We start from the raw sequence: 22,384 nt of genomic DNA on the forward strand, positions 1-22,384 counted from the left end.
CAATTTACTCTGATCTTGTCTATCTGTAAGTCACTCTGGATAAAAGTGTCTGCTAAATGCCTAAATTGAATTGCACAATTCTCTCTCACACACGCACACACGCGCACACACATGCACGCGCACGCACACACACAAACACACACACACACACACACACACACACACACACACACACACACACACACACAAACATACACACTCACACATGCACACAACACTGATGTTTGCGCACATACACTCATACACGCGCACAAAGCTATTTTAGCAGCACATGACAACCTTGAAAATTATAACTGAAATATAAAACCTCCTCAAGTCTCACATTCAAGGATCTGATGTTCCTAAAAAGAGGAAATCTGGTTTCCAATGAACCAGCAGGTCTGGGATCAGTGTCTTGCTCAAGGACACTTTGACAGACCAGCTCCTACAGGCATTTAACCTGCAAACTTAAGGGTACAGGACCAACTAGAGCTCTATTAAACCACCACGCCCACCCTGACAACAGACCAGTTTTAATTAAGTCTCTGGATACAGACTGTTGTTGGTTTGTGGCCCCCACGATTTTCAAATTCTTCTGCCTAATACAGGTCTTCAAAGTTTTTCAGGTCAAGGACCCCTTAGCTGAGAGAGAGATGAAGCAAGGACCCCCACTACTACAGTACATACAGTAATGTATTGTATACAATTGTGATGCAGATTGCAGCATCAGTCTAAACACCATACAGTATTATCAAAATAATGATCTGTACTCTGAAACTATACCAGGTAAATGAATCTAGCATCTGTCTAAATAACATGCTATCTAAATTACATTTTAACCGTGTGATCAAGCAAAAAAACAAGCCTATCAAAGTAACAAAAACATGAGATCTAAAGACAGAGTAAGAATACATGGCGATCATAACTAGGTCAAGTGCTACGGGCGGAGTCTGAAGAGGTGAAGTCTTCCAATTACGGCGGAAAATTGGGAGTGAATCTTCAGTTCTGACTATGTTTGTTCCACATAGTTTGGGAGCCAGCTCACATAAATAACTCTGACTGGAAACCAAATTAGGAGAAGCCAATTTGTGCTATAAGCTTGCTGCTTAGCACAAATCGTAATACAAAAAAAAAAACATTTTGGACAGAAATAACAAACAGATGAAAGCTTCCTTCCTGTGTATAGACGGAATTACAGACTCTCGATTAGCGTTCGAAGATTGTGTAGAAGAGCTGTCTGGCCAGAGAGCCTCAGGTTTTAATGAATGAACAGAGCGTTTAGAACGCTCTCGTGACAAAAACATTTCAAAACTTTTAGTCGTGTTGTCAACTTTCTTCAGCCTCGGGTGAGCATTATGAAAGCTGGAGTTCAGTTCAGGAAATCCAGTTCATTACTTGATGTCAACCCTTCGGGTACTGTACTGTATCCTCATAAATTACGCTTATTTTAGACCGGCTTTATACTTCGCCGTAAGAGGACGTCGCACGCTGAAAATAGCCGATCTTTGAGCTCACAATGCGTCGCACCGAGACGCATTGTGAGCTTGTAGATTGTCTGTTTTCAGCGTGCAACGTACACCGTTGTAGGACAGAGAATAAATTAAGCATGTCTTTAATAGTTAAAGCCCTCTCCCCCAAGGGGAAGCTGCAACCCACTGGAAAAGTCTGATTGTTCTTTTATTTTCATGGCACGGCTCTTTGCAGGAGTCTTAGAGCTAGGGGCTATAACAATAGGCGCCGATCCCGTGGGTGGCCGGGAGCTCGAGCACCCACGGGAGACGTGATGAGCACCCACTGGGAATGCGCCTGTCGGACGGTTAGGATGCTTTTTAACGTGCGCACTGCGCACCGCACGTAATTCTGAACGGATTTATGTAATTCTCTCTCTGTAATCTGCAACGTGTGATTATTAATTCCTTGCGCCAGTTGTTTTATCATCAGCCAATAATCAAATTGTACAACTTGGAATGTACCTATAGTTCTCTCTCTCTCTCTCTCTCTCTCTCTCTCTCTCTCTCTCTCTCTCTCTCTCTCTCTCAAGTCTCTCTCTCTCTTTCAAAGCCATAGAGAGAGAGAGAGAGAGAGAGAGAAGAGAGAGAGAGAGAGAGAGAGAGAGAGAGAGAGAGAGAGAGAGAGAGAGAGAGAGAGAGAGAGAGAGAGAGTGAGAGAGAGACAGACAAAGAGAGCAAAGTTATTGCCCGTCCGAAAAGGTGTCGTCTCACAGTAAACACTCTGGCCTACTCATTAAGGGGTTAAAGGTTGGTGCGTGTGTCACACAGCTGTTTGTGCGCTGGGTGCACACAGATATGTGTGAAGAGAACAGGGTACATCTTTGTACCAGGGTGACGGTACGTCTTTGTACCAGAAAAAGAGGAACTTACTTTCCAAAACACATTCATGTGGTCATTGGGGAAAATATGCCAGTGAAAATGTAATTTAACAAAATAATTTGTCTTTAACTGAAAAAGTACATACATAGTATGATTTAAACCACGTAAACCCTATATTTAGTTGATCTGGGTTCCCCAGGGCTCTACAGTGGGTCTGCTATTTTTTCCGCCAATTCTCTTCGCTGAAAAAGCCGATCCACACCGCGTGTCGCGTTGTGACGCATTGTGAGCCATTTTCGCTGAATGTTCGCACCAGAATAGGGATGCTAGGGTTCTGAATAGTAATGGAACACAACACACAACACACAACACAAGAAAGCAGAATGAAACAGCACAGTATATTCTAAATCTAAATATAGATTTTAGAATCCTAAATCCTGCAACACATCGTTAAAATGTGTTTAATGTTTAATTGAATTATACTTATTAAAATACAAAATCTGTTAGAGTTGAAGCTGAGTGTAAAATATGTAAATATATACTGATGACGATGCGGCTGTTAGCGCTGATAAATTCACTGTCTGACAGAGCTAATTAAAACCCAACACCTCCTATGTGTGTGTGTGTGTGTGTGTGTGTGTGTGTGTGTGTGTGTGTGTGTGTGTGTGTGTGTGTGTGTGTGTGTGTGTGTGTGTGTGTGTGTGTGTGTGTGTGTGTGTGTGTGTGTGTGCGTGCGTGTAGCTTGTAGATCAGTTAGGGTTAGGGTTAAAAATTCCCCCAAATCAATTTTTTTTATGGCATTCATGAAATCGCTGTCCTCAGCACGCGCACAGAGGCGCACGCTCGTGCGTGCGCGCGTGTCTCAAACATGTGGCCATCGATACAGTTTAAATGTTATTATGTCAAAATAGGCTTTAGATATTTTATTGGTTAGGTATTAGACTTTATAGTAGGTATTTATGTTGTTAGTTAGACTTAAATTAGGTATGGTATTTTTTATAATGTATATGTAGGCAGTTGTTTATTGTATGTTGGTTTTTTCTGTTCTTGTCATGTTGTTGTAGTGATGTTATTATGTGGGACTACAGATGGAAATGAGCTTCTAGCTAAATCCGGCATGTTTACATGAGATCATGTTCAATTGATTTAATTCTTGTATGTATTGAATGTTGTATGTATGCACTGTCCCGTGAATGAACAAATAAAAGGAAAAAGAAAAGGAAAAAAAAAAGTGTGTGTGTGTGTGTGTGACTGACTGTAGTCGCTGTTCTCGTCCTTGTTGCCACCAACGGCTCCATTAGGTGTCATCGTCAGGTAGAATCCTTGTTCGCTGAACAGGCGAGTCACGATGCCTTTCAACTCAGGCTCTGTGGAAACATAACACACACGGTTAGAACACACTCTTGCTCTCACACACACAAGCACAAACTGTTTCAGAACATCATTACAACATGATACTCATGTAAACACAGCATACTTATCACACACGCACGCACCGCGCACACACACACACACACACACACACACACACACACACACACACACACACACACACACACACACACACACACACACACACACACACACACACACACACACACACACACACACACACACACACACACACACACACACACACACACACACACACACACACACACACAGAATGACCGAGGCAGGAAACTGGAGCGATATCAAAATATTCGCAAAATGTCAACATTTTCATCCTGGTTTATAAAAGCAGCAGTATATAATATGTGGGTTAGGGTCAGCCTGGTGGAGGTGTTCAGTTCCCATCAATGTAAACATAGGCTGTACAGAAGAGGATGATGAAGACTAGAGGAGGAGGAGGAGGAAGAATAATAATGTGGGGCAGAGGAACAGAGAAAAACGACAAAAATACAGCAGGACTAATGTAGAACAGCACCCTGTGCTACTTACGCTGACAGACAATGGAGAGAGAGACAGACAGACAGACAGACAGACAGACAGACAGACAGACAGACAGACAGACAGACAGACAGACAGACAGACAGACAGACAGACAGACAGACAGACAGACAGACAGACAGAACTGGCCTGAACTAGCTGTCTCTCTCTCTCTCTCTCAGTCCCTTGAAGCAAACCAGAGCTAGAGTATAAATTCAATGTATAATGTTTTCAGGATACGTATGAATAGAACAGCTCTACTGGGCCCACATCCAATGAGATATTAAGGTTAGTATGGTTACCATGGCAACCACCATAGTGTTCTGGGTTCTGTGTAACTATGGCAACTGCCATGCACTACAATGTAAGCCACTGTACCTACAGTATCTAGATGCGTTGTGAAGCATTTCAGTGTTACTACAAAAGTAATGAGCAGTACTGGTCAGCTCCCAGTGACTTACAGTAGTAGACTGTGGTTGTACTGGTCAGCTCCCAGTGACCTACAGTAGTAGACTGTGGTTGTACTGGTCAGCTCCCAGTGACCTACAGTATAGATGATGATGTGATGATGATGAAGAAGTTGTAGTGGATAACTTGGCGGAGCACAAGGCTCCCCAACATGTCCAAATAGTAGTGAGTACTGTTAGCCTAGTTCATGAACCGAACTGACAGGCTGCTGTGCCAATTTTTCGACTATAATTCCAGTTACTGATGATAGATATTGCTCATTGGGTTCCAAAATGAAACGATGGCTGTAAGTGGTTTTGCTGTGATTGTGAACAATTAGAGTTTTGTACGGCAGGCTGCAGGCACGTAGCGTTTATCATTTTAATCTATTAATCATCGAAATCCTGTAGTGCATTTCTCAAATGATTTGAATGCATATGAACAACGTACAGCATTAATGATTGTAAGCACTGATACTGCACTGAAACTATTTAAGCATGTGGGCATGTTCATGTGTTTGTTGTAAGCGAACATCAAGCATCATTTTAACGCCATAATGCATGCAAAGCTATAGTGTCATCATGCCATGCAAATTAAAATTAAAATGGCCATTTTACACCAATCGTACGACAGAATGTAACAAATCTTTTCAGACATCCTGTCCGGAAAAGCCTAGCACGACCTATTAGCGGTGATATTATATTGATTTGCCCCCCCCCCCCCAAAAAAAAGTTCATACTCTTGAGAAAAGTCCTTTTGTTGTAATGACATCTGTGCCCTTGGTCCTACGCCAAAATATATAGAGCTTAAGTGATTTGGAACAGATTGATCACTTCCATTTCCTTCTGCATCACAATGGCTTTACGTTTTACCTGACCTGAATATGTAAGTTGGTGTTTTACTTGTTCTTAAATGTATTTTTTTTATTATGTTATCGTTGCAATCTATAACTTTTATGTCCTATGTCCTAAATCCCCCGGATTTTTTTAAAATGTCTTAACAGAAGAGTATGACCACCTCCAACCACTGCAGATGTACTAGTTATATTGTATTAACATACTTTACCATACAGATGTACTAGTTATATTGTATTATTACACGGCTTGGTTGAATGCTTGATTCTGATTGGTCAATCGCCGAATTCAGCTGTGTGTTATTTCTGGATAATGACCAATGAGCTCTATAACAGACCACTGTCTAATCAACCTGCGCTGCTTCATTTTACGCTGTATCCAACATGACAGCCATGTAAACAAACACACCATGTCATTTACAACTAAATGTTGCTCTCAAGAATGTTTTTGAAAACATTTGAAGCGAGAAATAGACGATGCAATAACCAAAAAAAATGTTTCAATCTCTTCCAATCTCACCTGTTTATCCTGTAACAATGAATGAGTTCTCTCTCCTGACCGGATAAAATTGATATCCCGACCTGAACATTTAGCTATTTATTTTGTTTACTAAAGAGCTAGAGAGACGGAGAGACCCCTGTTACTGAGCAAACACTAAGGCAATGATTACTATCAGAATATTGAGCTATTAAACACTTATTTTAACAAAAAAGTATCACTTAAAGTATCAGTAGGCCCTATGTAAGTATGTAGTAATAATAATAATGATAATAATGACAATAATTATTATTATTAACCCTTTAAACCCGGGGAAGCGTCTGTGAAATTTTTTATTTTAGCGTTGGCTAAAAAAAAATAGCAGATATACAAGCTATACGAGCTTGTACATCTGCGATTTTTGAAAAATCTTGAAAGTGCTTGAAAATTTTACGGGGGTCCGCGGTCAAATATATATATACCGGTATATCATTTTGGGTGTCCTTGGCACAAAAAAGTTTGAGAACTAATGGTGTAGAAGGCCTTTTATAGGATCTTAATGGGTTAATAGATGTGTCATGCTGTCTGTAAAGGCCACAGACCTGGTTTCCGTCTCACAGGCCTCTTCTTGCCACTGCAGAAGCGGACCTTAGAGAAGACACTGAATAAGTGACACAGTGACCCCGGGCCCTTGGTGGGACTCGACCGGCGCTTGCTGGTCGGCGCCTTCTCGTTGTTGGCTTCGCGGGCCTGCCGCTTAGCCCGAATCAGAGAGCTGGCGAGGGCCGCCGCCATCGTCCTCCTACCTCACGAGGGAACGAAAAACCCCAACGAGAGTATCAATGTGGGTTCGACTCAACTCCAAAGGGATTGGGTTGTATTCATTTCACTGATCTGATGGACCCACCAGTCGTCTGATGTTGTTGTTCCTCGGCGCCGCGACAACAAACCTTCCACCGTTTCATATTATTACTTAAGGTTTGAAGTTCTTCTGTGGTTCCAGAAGTTCACATGACAGACGCCTGGTGGGGTTCAAGTTAAATCCTGTAGTCTTTGAATCACAGTTTGTAGAGAAGTGTTGTTGTTTTTGACGTGTAGCACCAGAGTTACAGCTGGAACTGAGTGGATGAATGAACTTGAGTTGAATTCCAAAGCAGATGAAAAACATCTGTTGCCAAAAAAAAAATCTTCTGAAAGAATTATAATATATTTGATAGAGGTCTTTGCATTTTTCTTATTTTTTTTATGGATGTCCCTAATAATTAAAAAAAAACATGACCTGAGCTGTGTCCGCAATCATTTTGTCAGAATAGTGATTTTTTTTCAAATAGTGATTCTCTTGAAACTATAAATGTATCTTCATTTAAAAGTTTCCTTACTGAGAGTCAGAGACACATTCATGACTTACAGTATTGCACATGTCTACAGTTGACAATGAAATGACAGGAGAGTAACCCCAGTAAATCACATGGATGAATATGAATAGGCTACATGGACTATTTCAGTCCCATGTCATTATGATTATATTAGGCTGCTCATTGGGTCAGATCCGTGTGAGAGGTCTCTCTGCTGAAAACAGGTCACTGCATATGTGTCCCGTGTCAACTCAAGCAACCCTTCAGTTCCAGTCGGACTGGATCCGCTGGAGGATCCGCTGGATCTTCAGGGTCCACAGCACCACTCAGCGGTGACCACCATCACATGAGCCCAACGAAAACACGGTTGGAAAAATTCCTGCATTTTCGCTTTCCTATGTTTCTCGTCTAGCACATCGGCGAGAGAGCGACGCACGCGACCTGTAAGCGCTCAGTGAAGCGCCAGCCAGACTCACATTGAAAATACACCAGAGAGTAAAAGAAGAAAGTAAAAAAAATGAAAAGAAAAGATAATTAGAGAGGAAAGATGAGGTCCCGTCCCAGTAGAGCTGTCATTACTCCTCTACTCTACTCTACTCTTCTTCTGGTCTCTTCTGTTCTGTTCCCCGGTCCGTCAGCTACACTGAGGAGCAACACAGAGGGAGAGAGAGAGAGATGGAGAGAGAGAGAGAGAGAGAGAGAGAGAGAGAGAGAGAGAGATAGAGAGAGAGAGAGAGAGAGAGAGAGAGAGAGAGAGAGAGAGAAAGAGGAGAATGCAGAGCAAATGGAAGGAGGGTCTTTGGCAGCAACATCAGAGAGAGAGTGAGTGAGTGAGCAAGTGAGAAAGAGAGTGAGAGAGTGTGTATGTGTGTGTGTGTGTATGCATGTGAGAAAGATAGAGAGAGGGAGGGAGTGTGAGCGAGAGAGAGAGGGGGGGAGGAGGGAGAGAGAAGAGAAAGGGAGAGAGAGAGAGGGGGGGGGGGATTGAAGACAGAGTTTCCTAAAATACTCCAGTGTGTGTCATCCATGGACCCTGGCTGTCTATCCCAGTTCAGGTTGAACCGTAGATGAAGGAGTTAACTGTGGGTTATAATGAAACCATGTATTCATCAGCCATACTAAGTGTCCAGTGAGTCCACACTGTAGGCTACTGTACGTCAACAGATAACACATCTGTTATCATTAAAGTTGTTTGGTTTTAACCCATTAAGACCTGAGGCCAATTCTACAAAATGTCTTCTAAATCCTAACAGTTTTCTGAAACACTTACGTTGCTATAATATCTGTGGTTCTCAAACTTTTTCATGTCAAGGACCCCCAAAATTATATTTATTTGGCCGCGGACCCCATCTCATAATATTTAGTTCCAGGGACCCCCGGAAGAAAAATAATAATAATTGAGTTACAAATGTTCGCTTTAAAAAAAAATATATATATTCAAAGATTTGCACAAATGTTCATGTTTTTTAAAAAATAGCAGATCTACAGCACAAGCTCATAGCGCGTCACTCGGTGCCGCGCTATTAAAACTGTTAAAACCAAAGTTGTTTGGTTTTAACACGGTCTGTGTTTGGATTGGAATACCGTGTCCTTGAATAATCAAGTATCTGTGTTTTTTGGAGAGCAGAGGGATCCGAGTTATGCCTAATTTATTTATGATCCTTCGCGGACTATAAATATAGCCAATATCTATAAGCTCACAATGCGTTGCATCGGTGATGCATTGTGAGCTCATAGATCGCCTACTTGCAGTTCCGCGACGCCGTTGTACAACGAATTATACATCGGCCTTCATGGGGGCCGCAGTCGAGTCTTTCTCTTCTTCCTCTTCTTCCTCCCAATCCACTTTTTCTTCTCTCTCTCTCTCCCTCTCTCTCCCTCTCTCTCCCTCTCTCTCTATCTCTCTCTATTGTATTTCTATCTCTCTCTCTCTCATTCTCTTGACATATATGTGCATTATTTGACAACGAGCCAATGTTTTCCCATGATGCACTGCTGTGGAGCAGGGATGATTCACTCCCTGATCCAGTGATCCCCCTCTGCACCAGTTTCCAATTGTGTGTGTGTGCGTGTGCGTGTGCGTGTCTGTGTGTGTGTGTGTGCAGTGGTGGAAAAAGTACTCAAATTCTTTACTTAAGTAAAAGTATCAATACTGCAATATAAAAATACTCTGTTACAAGTAAAAGTCCAGAATTAAAAATGTACTTGAGTAAAAGTACAAAAGTATTGGCATCAAAATGTACTCAAAGTACCAAAAGTAAAAGTACTAAATATTTGAAAATAGCAGATCTACAAGCTCACAACGCGTCGCGATGCGACGCGTTGTGAGCTTGTAGATCGGCTATTTTCAAATAGCCTATGTATAAAATAGGGTTAAAGTGATTAAGGTATGTTTCATTATATCATAATTTATATCTCAAAAGTAACTAGTAACTAAAGTTTTCAAATAAATGTAGTGGAGTAAAAGTACAATATTTGCCTCTGAGATGTAGTGGAGTAGAAGTGAAAGTATTGGAAATTGGAAATACTCAAGTAAAGTACAAATACCTCAAAATTGTACTTAAGTACAGTACTTAAGTAAATGTACTTAGTTACTTTCCACCACTGTGTGTGTCTGTGTCTGTGTCTGTGTCTGTGTGTGTGTGTGTGTGTGTGTGTGTGTGTGTGTCTGTGTCTGTGTCTGTGTCTGTGTCTGTGTCTGTGTCTGTGTCTGTGTGTGTGTGTGTGTGTGCGTGTGTGTGTGTGTGTGTGTGTGTGTGTGTGTGTGTCTCTGTGTCTGTGTGTGTGTGTCTCTCTCTTCTGGTCTCTGACAGATGTCTCTGTTATTCCTTTTACAACATTAAACCTGTCTTAAACCCTACCCTAACCCCCAGGGCTCTATACTCGGTCTGCTACTTTTCCCCCCCTACATCAATTACCGTATCATTGCCAAAAAAACTGCCGTTCTGTAATATCACGATGCAAAACAAAACAGCCGTTCTGTAAGCTCACGACGCAAAACACAACGAGGCACGTGGTGAGCTTGTAGATCTGTCATTTTTGCTGAATGTTTGCCCCAGAATAGGGACACTAGGCAACCGAAGTTGCCCCCCAACAGTGGAAAGATGCCCAACATTGTGAACATTTAGAAAAACAAAGGCCCCAAATCCATCTGCTCCCAACAGTAGAGGTGATGTATCGTTTTGTTGGCCATTGCTGGAAGGGTCCCATGCAGCCAAAGTTGTACTCCGCAGGCTAAAAACTAACAATAGCCGAACGGGTCATACCAGAGTCACGATGTGGATTCCGAAAGGATCTGGACAGTCCAGCTCCAGGAGAATTGCCAAGAGCAGCACGAGGACTTATTCATAGCCTTCACAGACAGGCCTCTCAAAGGCATTTGACACAGTGGACCTGATGTGGTGTGTCCTGAAGAAATGTGGACGTCCACTCAAGTTCCTCACAATCCTTGGATTGGTTTCATTCAGGAACGATGGTTCCGGGTGATGGTGAGCCATTCGTTGTGCAGCAGAATGGAGTAAAGACATGGCTGTGTGCTAGCTCCAGTCCTGTTCAGTATCTTCCCACTCTGTGTTTTTTCACTATATTGTCCATGTCTAACAAAAAACAAACTTTTCAGTACAACCCGTATTGCCTCTAAGATTATTGGACTTCCCACACCCACACTTTCAGATATGAATAATAAGGCCATCACACGTTTAGCACTCACAATAGCAAATGACACTGATCGTCCCTTACATTGTCACTTCAAACTCATGCCATTTGGACAGAGATACAGAACTTTGAAATGGGAAAAATATGTTTGTTTTAGTAGGAGTTTTGTCCCTTCAGACATTACGGCATTAAACACACTGCCTCGTTGAGAGGATGGTTTTAGTGTACTTTGGGGAATTCATGTATTGTCTTGATGTTATATTGTTATGTGCTATGTTGTTCTGTGCTATACGGTTATGTGTTTTTCTGTTGGAACAGACTTTGAAGATGAATATCCCTGAGGGGACAATAAAGACAATTATTATCAACTACACTGTTATGCAGGAGGATGGAGAAGCAGGCTGGAGTCACAATTGACTAAGATCATTTGGTTGTCTAAGGGGAGAGGTTTTCCAGAACAGCGTCTTCAGTCTCCCAGGCCAATCTGTTTGTTTACATAGCAGCATGCATTTCCACATTGCTGTATGGATTTGAGGCATGGACCATCTACTGTACAGCTGTCATCTCAGAAGGCATGGAGGCCTTCCATCATGTGAGATGCCTCTAGTCTAGCCCATTAAGACCTGGAACTGTGTCATTTTTAGATTTGAGCTAAAAAGCATTATTTTACACTTTGGGCTATTCAAAAATAGCAGATCTACAAGCTCATAGCGCGGCACCGAGTGCCGCGCTACGAGCTTGTAGATCTGCTATTTTTGAAAAATCGTGAAAATGTGTGCAAATCTTTGAATATATATATTTTTAAAGCGAAATGTTTTAACTCAAATCTTTGCTTCTGGGCTCCCTGGAACTAAATATTTTGATGGGGGTCCGCGGCCAAATACATATAATTTTGGGGGTCCTTGACATGAAAAAGATTGAGCACCACTGATATAGAAACATACGTTTTTCAGAAAACTGTTGGGATTTAGGAGACATGTAGAATCGGCTTCAGGTCTCAATGGGCTAGAAGAAGATCCTCAGAATCACTTGGGAGCACAGAATGCCACAGGCAGAGGTGCTGGGATGGGCAGCATGGGGTCTACCGGCCTGGACCGCTGGCGTAGCGCTCCAGGCCGTGTCACTCCCCATCTCTCTCCCCATTTCCTGTCAGCCTACTGTCCTGTCAAATAAAGGCATAAAAGCCCAGAAATAAATCTTTAAAATAAAAATAAAAAAGCATCGGGTCTACCCCGAACCAACATCAACTCAGGTGGCCTGAGCATGATATTCGCTTGCCCAACTACAGACATCTGCGCAAAGCCGTCTACAGCCAGCTACACCTTGGTCAATGCAAAGCTGGTGGGCATAAGAAGTAGTTCACTGGCCAAATGAAGACCACACTGGGAGGTAAACTCACCTTTCCCATATAAAGGAGATGGTATTCCCTGCTGCCATTCTTTCTCTTTTCCACTTTTCTACTTACATATAGCGTCTTATATTTGTTGATGATATTGTATTTGTTGTAGTGTTATTTTTATGCTATGTTGATGAATTGAATACATAGAACCACAATGGAAACAAGCAGTGGTGGAAAAAGTACTCAAATTCTTTACTTAAGTAAAAGTACCAATACTGCAATATAAAAATACTCTATTACAAGTAAAAGTCCAGAATTAAAAATGTACTTGAGTAAAAGTACAAAAGTATTGGCATCAAAATGTACTTAAAGTACCAAAAGTAAAAGTACTAAATATTTGAAAATAGCAGATCTACAAGCTCACAACGCGTCGCATCGCGACGCGTTGTGAGCTTGTAGATCGGCTATTTTCAAATAGCCTATGTATAAAATAGGGCTAAAGTGGTTAATGTATGTTTCATTATATCATGATTTATATCTGAAAAGTAACTAGTAACTAAAGTTTTCAAATAAATGTAGTGGAGTAAAAGTACAATATTTGCCTCTGAGATGCAGTGGAGTAGAAGTAAAATTATTGGAAATTGGAAATACTCAAGTAAAGTACAAATACCTCAAAATTGTACTTAAGTACAGTACTTAAGTAAATGTACTTAGTTACTTTCCACCACTGGAAACAAGTCCCCAAGACTTTTATCTCAAATGTGTGACTGTACCTTGTAGTGTTTACATTTCTGTCAAATCAATCAATCAATCAATCATGGATTATTGTCTCCGCCAGGCCGAAAGGCATGGCGAGAGAGTATGTTTTCCACCCCGTCCGTCCGTCCGTGTGTCCGTCCGTCCGCGTGTGTGTCCGTCCGTCTGTGAGCAGCTAATCTCCGGCACCGTTGGCTTGATCGCAGCGACACTGTGCACACACACTCCCTGGATGCCAATTCAGAACCTTTGCCCCACATTTTTCACATGGGCCTGTTATAGCGCCACCAGGAGGCCGCTTTTTGCAAAACACATTTTTTGAGAGTACACCAACAGATTTTGTCCAAACGTCGCGCAAATCGGTACACAGTATCTTTATAGTCATTACACGAAATGGGTCTTTCAGATTTTTCACATTCCATCCTGATTGGCTAAGAATGGCTTCCAAAGTTTGCAGGAGTTCTCTGTTTTCAACAAAATGCCTCAAATCATGAACACAGCTTGCAATTGCCGTGAAATTGTGCACGTACATTCCCACTAGGCAGAGGAAGAAATGCCACTGGACATTTTTCAAATCAGCCTCATGGTGGCGCTATAGCAGGCCGATTCGTGTTTTTACCTATAACTGCACCGATCTGTGTAAAACTTTGTATGTGCACTCCCTAGAGGTCAAGGAAAAACCTTTGCCCTGCATTTTTCACATCTGCCTTTTATAGCGCCACCAGGAGGCCGACTTATGTAAAACACATTATTTTATACTACTCCTTCCGATTTTATCCAAATTTCACGCAAATCGGTACACATGATCTCTATAGTCATGTGATCATGACGGATGTGTTTGATTTTTCATATTCCATCCCGATTGGCTAAGATTGACATCTAAAGTTTGCATTATTGGCTTGTTTTGAACAAAATTCCACAAATCATGAACCGTCCGATTGCGGTCAAACTTTGCACGCACATTCACACTATGTTGAGGAACAAATGCCACCCTTTTAACATTGGCCTGTTATAGCGCCACCAGCAGGTCTAATTTAAGGAAACAAATGTTTTTAACAAAATGCCTCAAATCCTGAATGCAGTCAGTGTCCGATTGTCGTGCAAGGCCTAATAAGAAATGGCACCCTTTTCACATTGGCCTATTATAGCGCCACCAGGAGGCCACAATAGCCTACCTGACCTGGCGGAGACCTGTGCTCCGAGGAGCACTTTCTCTAGTTCACCTTATTCCTGTCCCTTCTCCACGGCGGCATCCTTGCCCTTTTCTGCTGCTTCATTCAATATCTTGTCACTTCCTCCCCAGTAGGCTGCAGGTGTAATGCAGGTAATCAGTGTGTTGCCAAGGGGCCAGGTCTATGCAAACCAGCCCAAAATAAGCAATTAGGCTAAGTTTTACCACTTGGCTATTTGAAAATACCAGATCTACAAGCTCACAACGTGTCACATCACATCAACACACGTTGTGAGCTTGTAGATCTAAAAATATATATATATTGGGGGGAAAAGTTACAAAAAATTAATATATCTTGTATGGGGGTCCCTGGCACAAATACATGAATCTGGGGGTCCCTGACATGAAAAAATGTGGGAACCACTGGTTTAAAAACATTAGGAAGAAAGCCCAAACAAGCAACATTGGTAAACAAGAAACCCCTTGATATAGGGCTCCTCACCCCCTATACTCCCCTACCCCCTATTCCTGGCCACGCCCACGTTGGGCGTTGCCAGGAATAAGGTGAATATGGAAAACCAGCACACACAATATTGTGTAGCAAAGCGTGCAAAGAGGCAAGCTTGCAAAGATTCTCCTCAGGCCGTCAGAAAGCCTCTACTCTGGACTGCTTTCCCCACATAACCATGGTACACAAGTGTGTCTTAGAAGAATGGTTTTCAAAGTGGGGTCCAGGGACTCACAGGTGTCGTTGAGGGGATTCCAGATGGTCCCGATCCAAATGAGCAGTGTATATATAGTTTATACTAACTCACTTTATTATTACAATAAAAGCTGAGTTGTTTCAATATCACCACTGTTAATCTATTTCTCTCTTGAATTTAAACCAAACCAAAACCAGAGTCCATGACCAGTGGTCATCAACATGCCGACTTGTGATGGACATTTTCCACAAACAACATTTTTGCCACAGACATACAAAATGAGTGGTCAATAATATTACCATAAATACTAAATGTATACTAACTAGTCCAGTAGACACGATGGAGAACTCATGCTGTGTTTTTAAAGAGGGAGAGTGGTTAGTCCTCATCCTTTTGTACTTTATTTTATTTTATTAAGATAGTAAGTAGGAAAGCTGAGAGGGAAGGTATAGAATCGTAGATGGAGCAATTAGTAACCCAGTTTCAAAAATTGCTTTAAAAGTGAAGTGCATTATTATTTCCTTTGTCTACTTTCTACTTCACTTTCTTCTTCTTTCTAAATTGAACTAGTGGCTTTGAACTTTTCAAAGCACTAAAGGCAATCAGAAACAGTGACAAGAATTGTCATGTTGACATATTTTGTCATATTGACATATTTTGTCATATTGACAAATGTCATTATAATATCTAAGCTTAAAAAACTCAGACTCACACAGATTTTTCCAGGCAGAGTTCAATAGGCACGTTCTGTATCCACCACTGTTTGGTACCTGGTTTAACAAGGTTTGAATACCTGTCTGGCAGTGTCTTCATTAGAGTGTTAATATCAATGGGCATTTGGGAAACTACGCTCTTAATGTGTTAAACTAAGTTAAAATCAGGTCATTCATTGGCATGGAAGACATTTTTTGGAATGGTTCTCGGCAGTGACGTTTCTGGGTGTACTGGCACCTTAGGCCAGTGGTTCTCAAAGTGGGGTCTGGGGACCCCCAGGGGTCCTTGATGGGGTTCCAGGGGGTCCCCAGCAAAATCAGTTTAACCACTTTAAACCTATTTTATACATCAGCATACAACAATGGACAGCAGGCATCTTGTGAGAGTACCTGTTCTGAATATGAGCAGTGTGGATAATCCAATATCATGATGAGTGACTTGAAATTATATTCTGATTTGATTTGAGTAACGAGGTGTCCAATGATAATCTAGTAGAGTAAAATAACAATTTGAAATGTATTGAAGTAAAAGTGAAAGTTGTGATGAGTAGGCTATTAACTCAAGTAAAGTATAGAAGTATTGAAACTATTAGTACTTATACTTTGTTGCTTTACACCACTGTATTTCTGCATTAATTAAATCAGTGTCCTACCTATTCTGAAGTGGCTCTAGTATTACATTTTTTTAATCAAAGATTTGCCGTGGACATGGACAAGTCTTGCCACGGACACGTTTGTCCGTGTACGGACACATTGATGACCCCTGTCCATGACCCTATAGTGAAAGTCATTTCCTTTATCGTAACCATGGCTGACCCTCTCGGCACTGGTCCCATGTAACCATGGCAACTCCTGTGTGCTGCAGTGCTGGTTCAGCTGTAACTATGGTAACAACTATCGTACAACAGTGTTCCCATGTCAGCCAATTAAGTGGAGTGGTGTTGAGGATATCAAACATGATGACGTAACTACTTAAACTCAGTGTAGATGCATGACAGGATTGGGCCTCAGAAACAGGGGCGTGAATTTCTTTCCAGACTCATTAGCAGGGGTTCTCTAACATAATAGTAAATGGTAAAATGGTGCATTTATATATTAATAATAATAATAATAATAATAATAATAATAATAATAATAATAATAATAATAATAATAATAATAATAATAATAATAATAAGGAACATATTTGGGAGGGCAATCCGAAAGGTAGGAAGGTGCTAAACAATTAACACATTGGGTGCCAGAGGTTTATTAAAATATTATACGTTGAGTGCCTGCATTTCTTCCATCCACTTGCGTTATACGTTTCGTGCTGCAGAAGCCCCGACGCGGAAGTGCATGTAAACAAAGCGTGCGTGCGAGACGGCGGAGGGTCCCGACTAACGCCTGGAACAATAATATTTCCAACGCGATCCTCCATTGCAGCGTGATCACCGATCGGAAACGGCTCGTTTCCACCACATTAAAAAGAAATGGAGTTATTAAGCTTTTAGTCAAGGAGATAACATTGAAAACGCCGACCGGAAGGATTTTTGACATGGAGCCTCATCCAGCCTCTTCTTCTCAGAAACTCCTTGGGTGATGTCAAAGTTTCGTTTTAGCGCCCCACGTGGCCCACATGTATAAAAATAGAATTGGGTCAAAAACGGTCCGGACCGTTTTCGGCACTTCTCGTTTGGACCCTCAAAAACGGTCCGGACCGTTTTTGGCATTCAATGTGTTAAGTGCCTCAAAAACGATTAAAATGATTTTAAAATCAATCCTAACGGTTACCGGGAGCCAGTGTAAAGATGCTAAAACTGGAGTGATATGTTCTCTCATCTTGTTTTTTTTTGTTAAAACTCTGGCTGCCGCATTCTGAACAAGTTGTAGTCTGTCAGTGCTTTTCTTAGGAAGACCATGCAAGGCACCAACCTGCTCATCGGGAGCAAATTAGGGAGTTCAGCGTCTTGCTCAAGGACACTTCGATACCAACTCCGGGGGAACCCGGGATCGAACTCGGAACCTTCCGGTTCCCAAGCGGCCGCTCTACCGCTCACATATAAAACAATATTTAAAAGTGCAGTAAGTGATTTTGTTTTGTTAAAATAAGTGTTAAGTAGTTCTATATTCTGATAGCAATCCTTGCTATAGACACAAAATGCATTTTCAACGGTCGGGATACCAATTTACCAATCAGAAAAGAGAACTCATACAGGATACCATGGATAAATAAGTGAAATTGGAAGTGAGCGATGACACAAAGAAACGAGCAGACAAAATTGGAACTGGAAAGCTATAACATTTAAGCTGATAAATAGGTACTCTCTCCCGATTGGATGAAATTGGCAACCCACCTGAAAATGTGTTTTCAGTTTTTTAAAGAGCTGGAGAGTCGAGGAGACCCCTGTTACTGAACAAGCACTCTATAGCAATGATTACTTTCAGAATACAGTGCTTTAACCTTTTAAAAATAAACGTTTTATTTTAACCAAAGAACATCACTCCCCCCTCCCCCCCCCCCCCCGCCCTTAAACCACTTAAACCCCAGCATCCATATTGTGGAGAAAGCTTTCACAGGAAAATAGCCGATCTACAAGCTTACAATGCGTCGCAATGCGACGCATTGTAAGCTTGTCGATCGTCTATTTTCCTGCAAAAGCTTTCCCCACAATAACAGAAAACAGGAAAGACACTATCATAGAGCCCTGCTGAGGGACTACGCTCAACCAAACAGGGTTTAAGTGGTTAACAATATTTTCTCTAGAAAAAGGATGGGCTTTAACACCAGAAGGCATCGGGTGTATGGAATGTACGCCAGATGATGGGAAACAACATGTCAGATTTACTTCAACTTCATATTACTTAATTCTCTTCTCAGAACTTCATTTGCGCTGTGGATATCACCAATGTTAACTCTTTGAAAATGCCTTATGTCCTCTTAAGATTTTTAAGATCTTAAGATTAAGAAGAATGCTTTACGGCAAAAACAAGGCACATTCAACTGGCCACAGCTGTGCAACAACGGATTACCGTGAGCGGATAAAAAATGTTTTGGGACTCCCGAGATCTCCGGGCATGTACTGAGGCGATCTTCATGAGGACGGCGGTCCAGATAATATTCCATGATTTTTTTAAAGGTACAGTACAATCGCTTGTTTTCGCTGGCAGTGGGGTGACACTCTTACACTATATACTCTGGCAGTTAAAGAGTTAATCTGTAGATTTAAATACAAGCACTATTCAAATGCTATTTTCCAGTTATCCTGAATAAATAAGGCTATAATATAATGGTTAAATTAATCTCACCTAGTTAAAGTTGCTATAGACAATATTCAGCCACTAGATGTCGCACTCCCCTCCATATCACAACACTGTGGCATAAGGTTCCTGTTTCCCTGAGTCACGTCTTTAAGGCAGCACTCACGCAGTTTGCAGCATTCTAACACAGCGGATACCTCCCAGTGTCTCTTAATGGAGAAAAAAATTGTTCCTTAGCCGATGAAAAGCAGGAAGAATAATGGTGGCTGTCAGCTTCAATTAAAGTTAAAGAATATATTTTAATGATTATTTCATGCAATTGTATTCCGGCACCTCTTTAAAAGATATGCTAAAAGTATTATTTAATATTTTTGAATTTGTGTACATAAAAATGTTATATTTATAATATTATATATATAATATATATATATATATATATATATATATATATATATATATATATATATATATATATATATATATATATATATATATATATATATATATATATATATATATATATATATATATATATATATATATATATATATATATATATATAATCAAGCAGAAGGACACTGATGTAGGCCTCTGTTGGCCAATCAGAAAACGGGGTCAGTTACTTTAATTACCATCATGTATTTGTAGCACAGTACCTGACACACACGCACGCACGCACGCACACACACACACACACACACACACACACACACACACACACACACACACACACACACACACACACACACACACACACACACACACACACACACACACACACACACACACACACAGTGAGAGAGAGAGAGAGAGAGAGAGAGAGAGAGAGAGAGAGAGAGAGAGAGAGAGAGAGAGAGAGAGAGAGAGAGAGAGAGAGAGAGAGAGAGAGAGAGAGCAGCAGAAAGCCAGTCAGTGTGATCTGTAATCTCTGTCTGATGTTATAGACCAGTGGTTCTCAAGGTGACCCCCAGGGTATCTCATACCTGTCCAACTACTTCACAAAAGTGAGTGACACCCACAGCCACAGCACTAGAGGGAGCAATCATGATCTGGTACCACCCAAATGTCTGCTTATTGTACGTTTTTTTGGCACTTGTTTTGGGCTTGTTTTAATGGACCTGGCTGCTTATTTCTCTCGCAAAATCTGGCAACACTGGCTGCAGTCCACTGTGTTGTTGTTTGGACTTTAAAGGACCCCTTGCCGGCTAAGCAACGTGCAGACTGCAGTAGGCGGCTAATTTGTGCCTGATGGAAAATGACGTGATATTAAAATACTACAAACACACACACGTGACACGCCGTGATTTCGTGCTTTTTAAAAGCTATAATAGGCCTATTATCGATATCATTAATTTCATTCCCGCATTATTTCACCCGCGGTGTATCCAATATTAATTAATAATTATATTTGATTGACCCAAATCCGCCCAAACTGCGGTTATCCGCGGCAACCGCGACTAAAACCACAATGTTGATGAATTGAATACATAAGACCACAATGGAAACAAGTCCCCAAGACTTTTTTGTGTTATCCTTTTAGCTTTAAAAGGATCCCTGGCTAATAAGCCAAATATGCCTTAATGCATTATAATTGCTCTCTATAACTGCAATGTAAAATTAAAAACACCTTAAATATTTTATTTATTTTAGAAACAGTTCATCTTATACTCAAGGGGGACAACGCCCGTCACAAGTTGATGATGTCATTTGTCCTTGTGTGGTCCAGCCCTATAGAATGTTATTAGCATGTCCTAATACAAAACAACTTAATACTTCCTAAGGTTAACATGAACATCAAAACAATGTTGTTTTTTTATTAGCATATGCATTCCAGACATTCCATAGGGCTGGACCACACACAGACAAATGACAACATCAACCTGCGACGGGTGTTGTCCCGCTTCAGTAAAATATGAACTATTTACAAAATATTTAACTTGTTTTTCACTTCTTTTTTTTTGTTATAGAGGGCAATTATAATGCAGCATATTTGGCTTATTAGCCAGGGATCCTTTTAATGTCTTAATGTACCACGTGCTGTTTACATTACTGACTAATAAAGTATTCAATCAATCAATCAATCAACGATTCGATTCCCGCCGGGGACGCTGTGGGCGTGTCTTCTCCTCCACGTCATCAGCGCCCATACCCTAGGTGGGGTTGGCGAAAGGGCCTACTCTGTGCGGAGTTTGCATGTTCTCCCCGTGTCTCCTAGGGTAGTTAATACCCTCACAAAAACGTGTAGTAATCCTGGTCGGTATACCGCCTCCCCCATGACAGCCGGGGCGCCTGATGGAGGGGAAGGGAACTGGTTGGAATAACGTGTTCCTTCCACGCGCTACGTCCTACCAGGGAAACTCCCCCCTGTCAGGTGACAAGAAGGTCAGTTGGCTCTCGTGCATTGAAGGAAGCATGAGCTCGGCCCTGGCCTCCCGCCTAGGCTGTGGCGGACTGGTGTAGCGCCCAGGATCACTTAGGAAATTGGCACCGGGTGAAAAAAATGGGTTACAAAAATCGCGGGATAAAAAAATTGGGAAAAAAATATATATAGTTTAACCAATTTTCAAACTATTTGAAAATAGCCAAAGTTGTGTTTGCAATTTATACTCCTTCCGTTGTGTTTGCTGCTAATATTCAAAACATAACATTTAGCTTTCAAACAGCTCCTAGCCACAACTCAGAGAAAGGCCATTTCATATGCATCCACTCCAGCTTGGTCCCATGTCCCACTAATCTCCATAAAAAAAAGATGTATGTGATATTTCATCCATAACACATTCAAACCACATCCATTATTCAGTCATCTGGGTGTCCATCAAAGTTGGGATAACGTTGGTTTTAATTTAATTGAACGCAATTATTGACTTATTGGCTCTATTCTCAGTCCTCTAGTACAGTGTACTCCTGCTTCCTCTCCGAAAATAGGCGATCGACATATATTTTTGCAGAAGGTTCGCTCCTGAATAGGGACGTCTATAGGGTTCATGTGGTTAATCAAACATTATTCATTCATGTATTGGCTGTGGAATCATCTATCATTTATTGACCATTAGGTAGTATAAATCCTGTGTACTTGCCGCCTGCCTGACTGCCTAGCAGGTGCATGTGATGTCTTATGATGTTCTGACAATCTGAATATAGAACCAAGATGCCACTTCATGCTGGCCTGGTATTTATTGTTACTACAGCTTGTGACTATGACACCCCCCCCCACACACACACACACACACACACACACACACATACCCCTCCTATCACCACCACCACCACCATCTACATAACACCCTGTCTGTAAGAATCCCAAGCAGCAGCTCCAAATATTACTTGCAAAAGGTACATATATTGTGAAAGTAATGTACTGTAGGCCTATATGCATGCCTTCTGTCTTCTTGTACATTCCCCATGACATGGACCTTGAAAGACTGGGCCACCCCCC

The 22,384-nt window shown here is 41.3% G+C and overlaps 1 protein-coding gene across 3 annotated transcripts in view; it reads right to left on the reverse strand.

The window, feature by feature from the left end:
• LOC308085577 (fibroblast growth factor 12-like) overlaps nt 1–22,384 on the reverse strand; it is a gene marked incomplete at its 5' end in the record, with an annotated part of 105,463 nt that overhangs the window by 17,813 nt on the left and 65,266 nt on the right. The window contains 2 exons of one of the 3 annotated variants that reach the window (XM_080428777.1): nt 3,566–3,676; nt 6,619–6,811. In XM_080428777.1, the coding sequence (XP_080284903.1) occupies nt 3,566–3,676; nt 6,619–6,811 (304 nt within the window). Of the gene's footprint in view, nt 1–3,565; nt 3,679–6,614; nt 6,812–22,384 lie in introns of those variants that run through there. The other 2 variants (XM_080428778.1, XM_080428779.1) reach the window with 2 other exon arrangements.

Source organism: Gymnoscopelus braueri, assembly GCF_963280865.1.
Source record: "Gymnoscopelus braueri genome assembly, chromosome: 5".
In the NCBI taxonomy this organism is placed as follows: Eukaryota; Metazoa; Chordata; class Actinopteri; order Myctophiformes; family Myctophidae; genus Gymnoscopelus; species Gymnoscopelus braueri.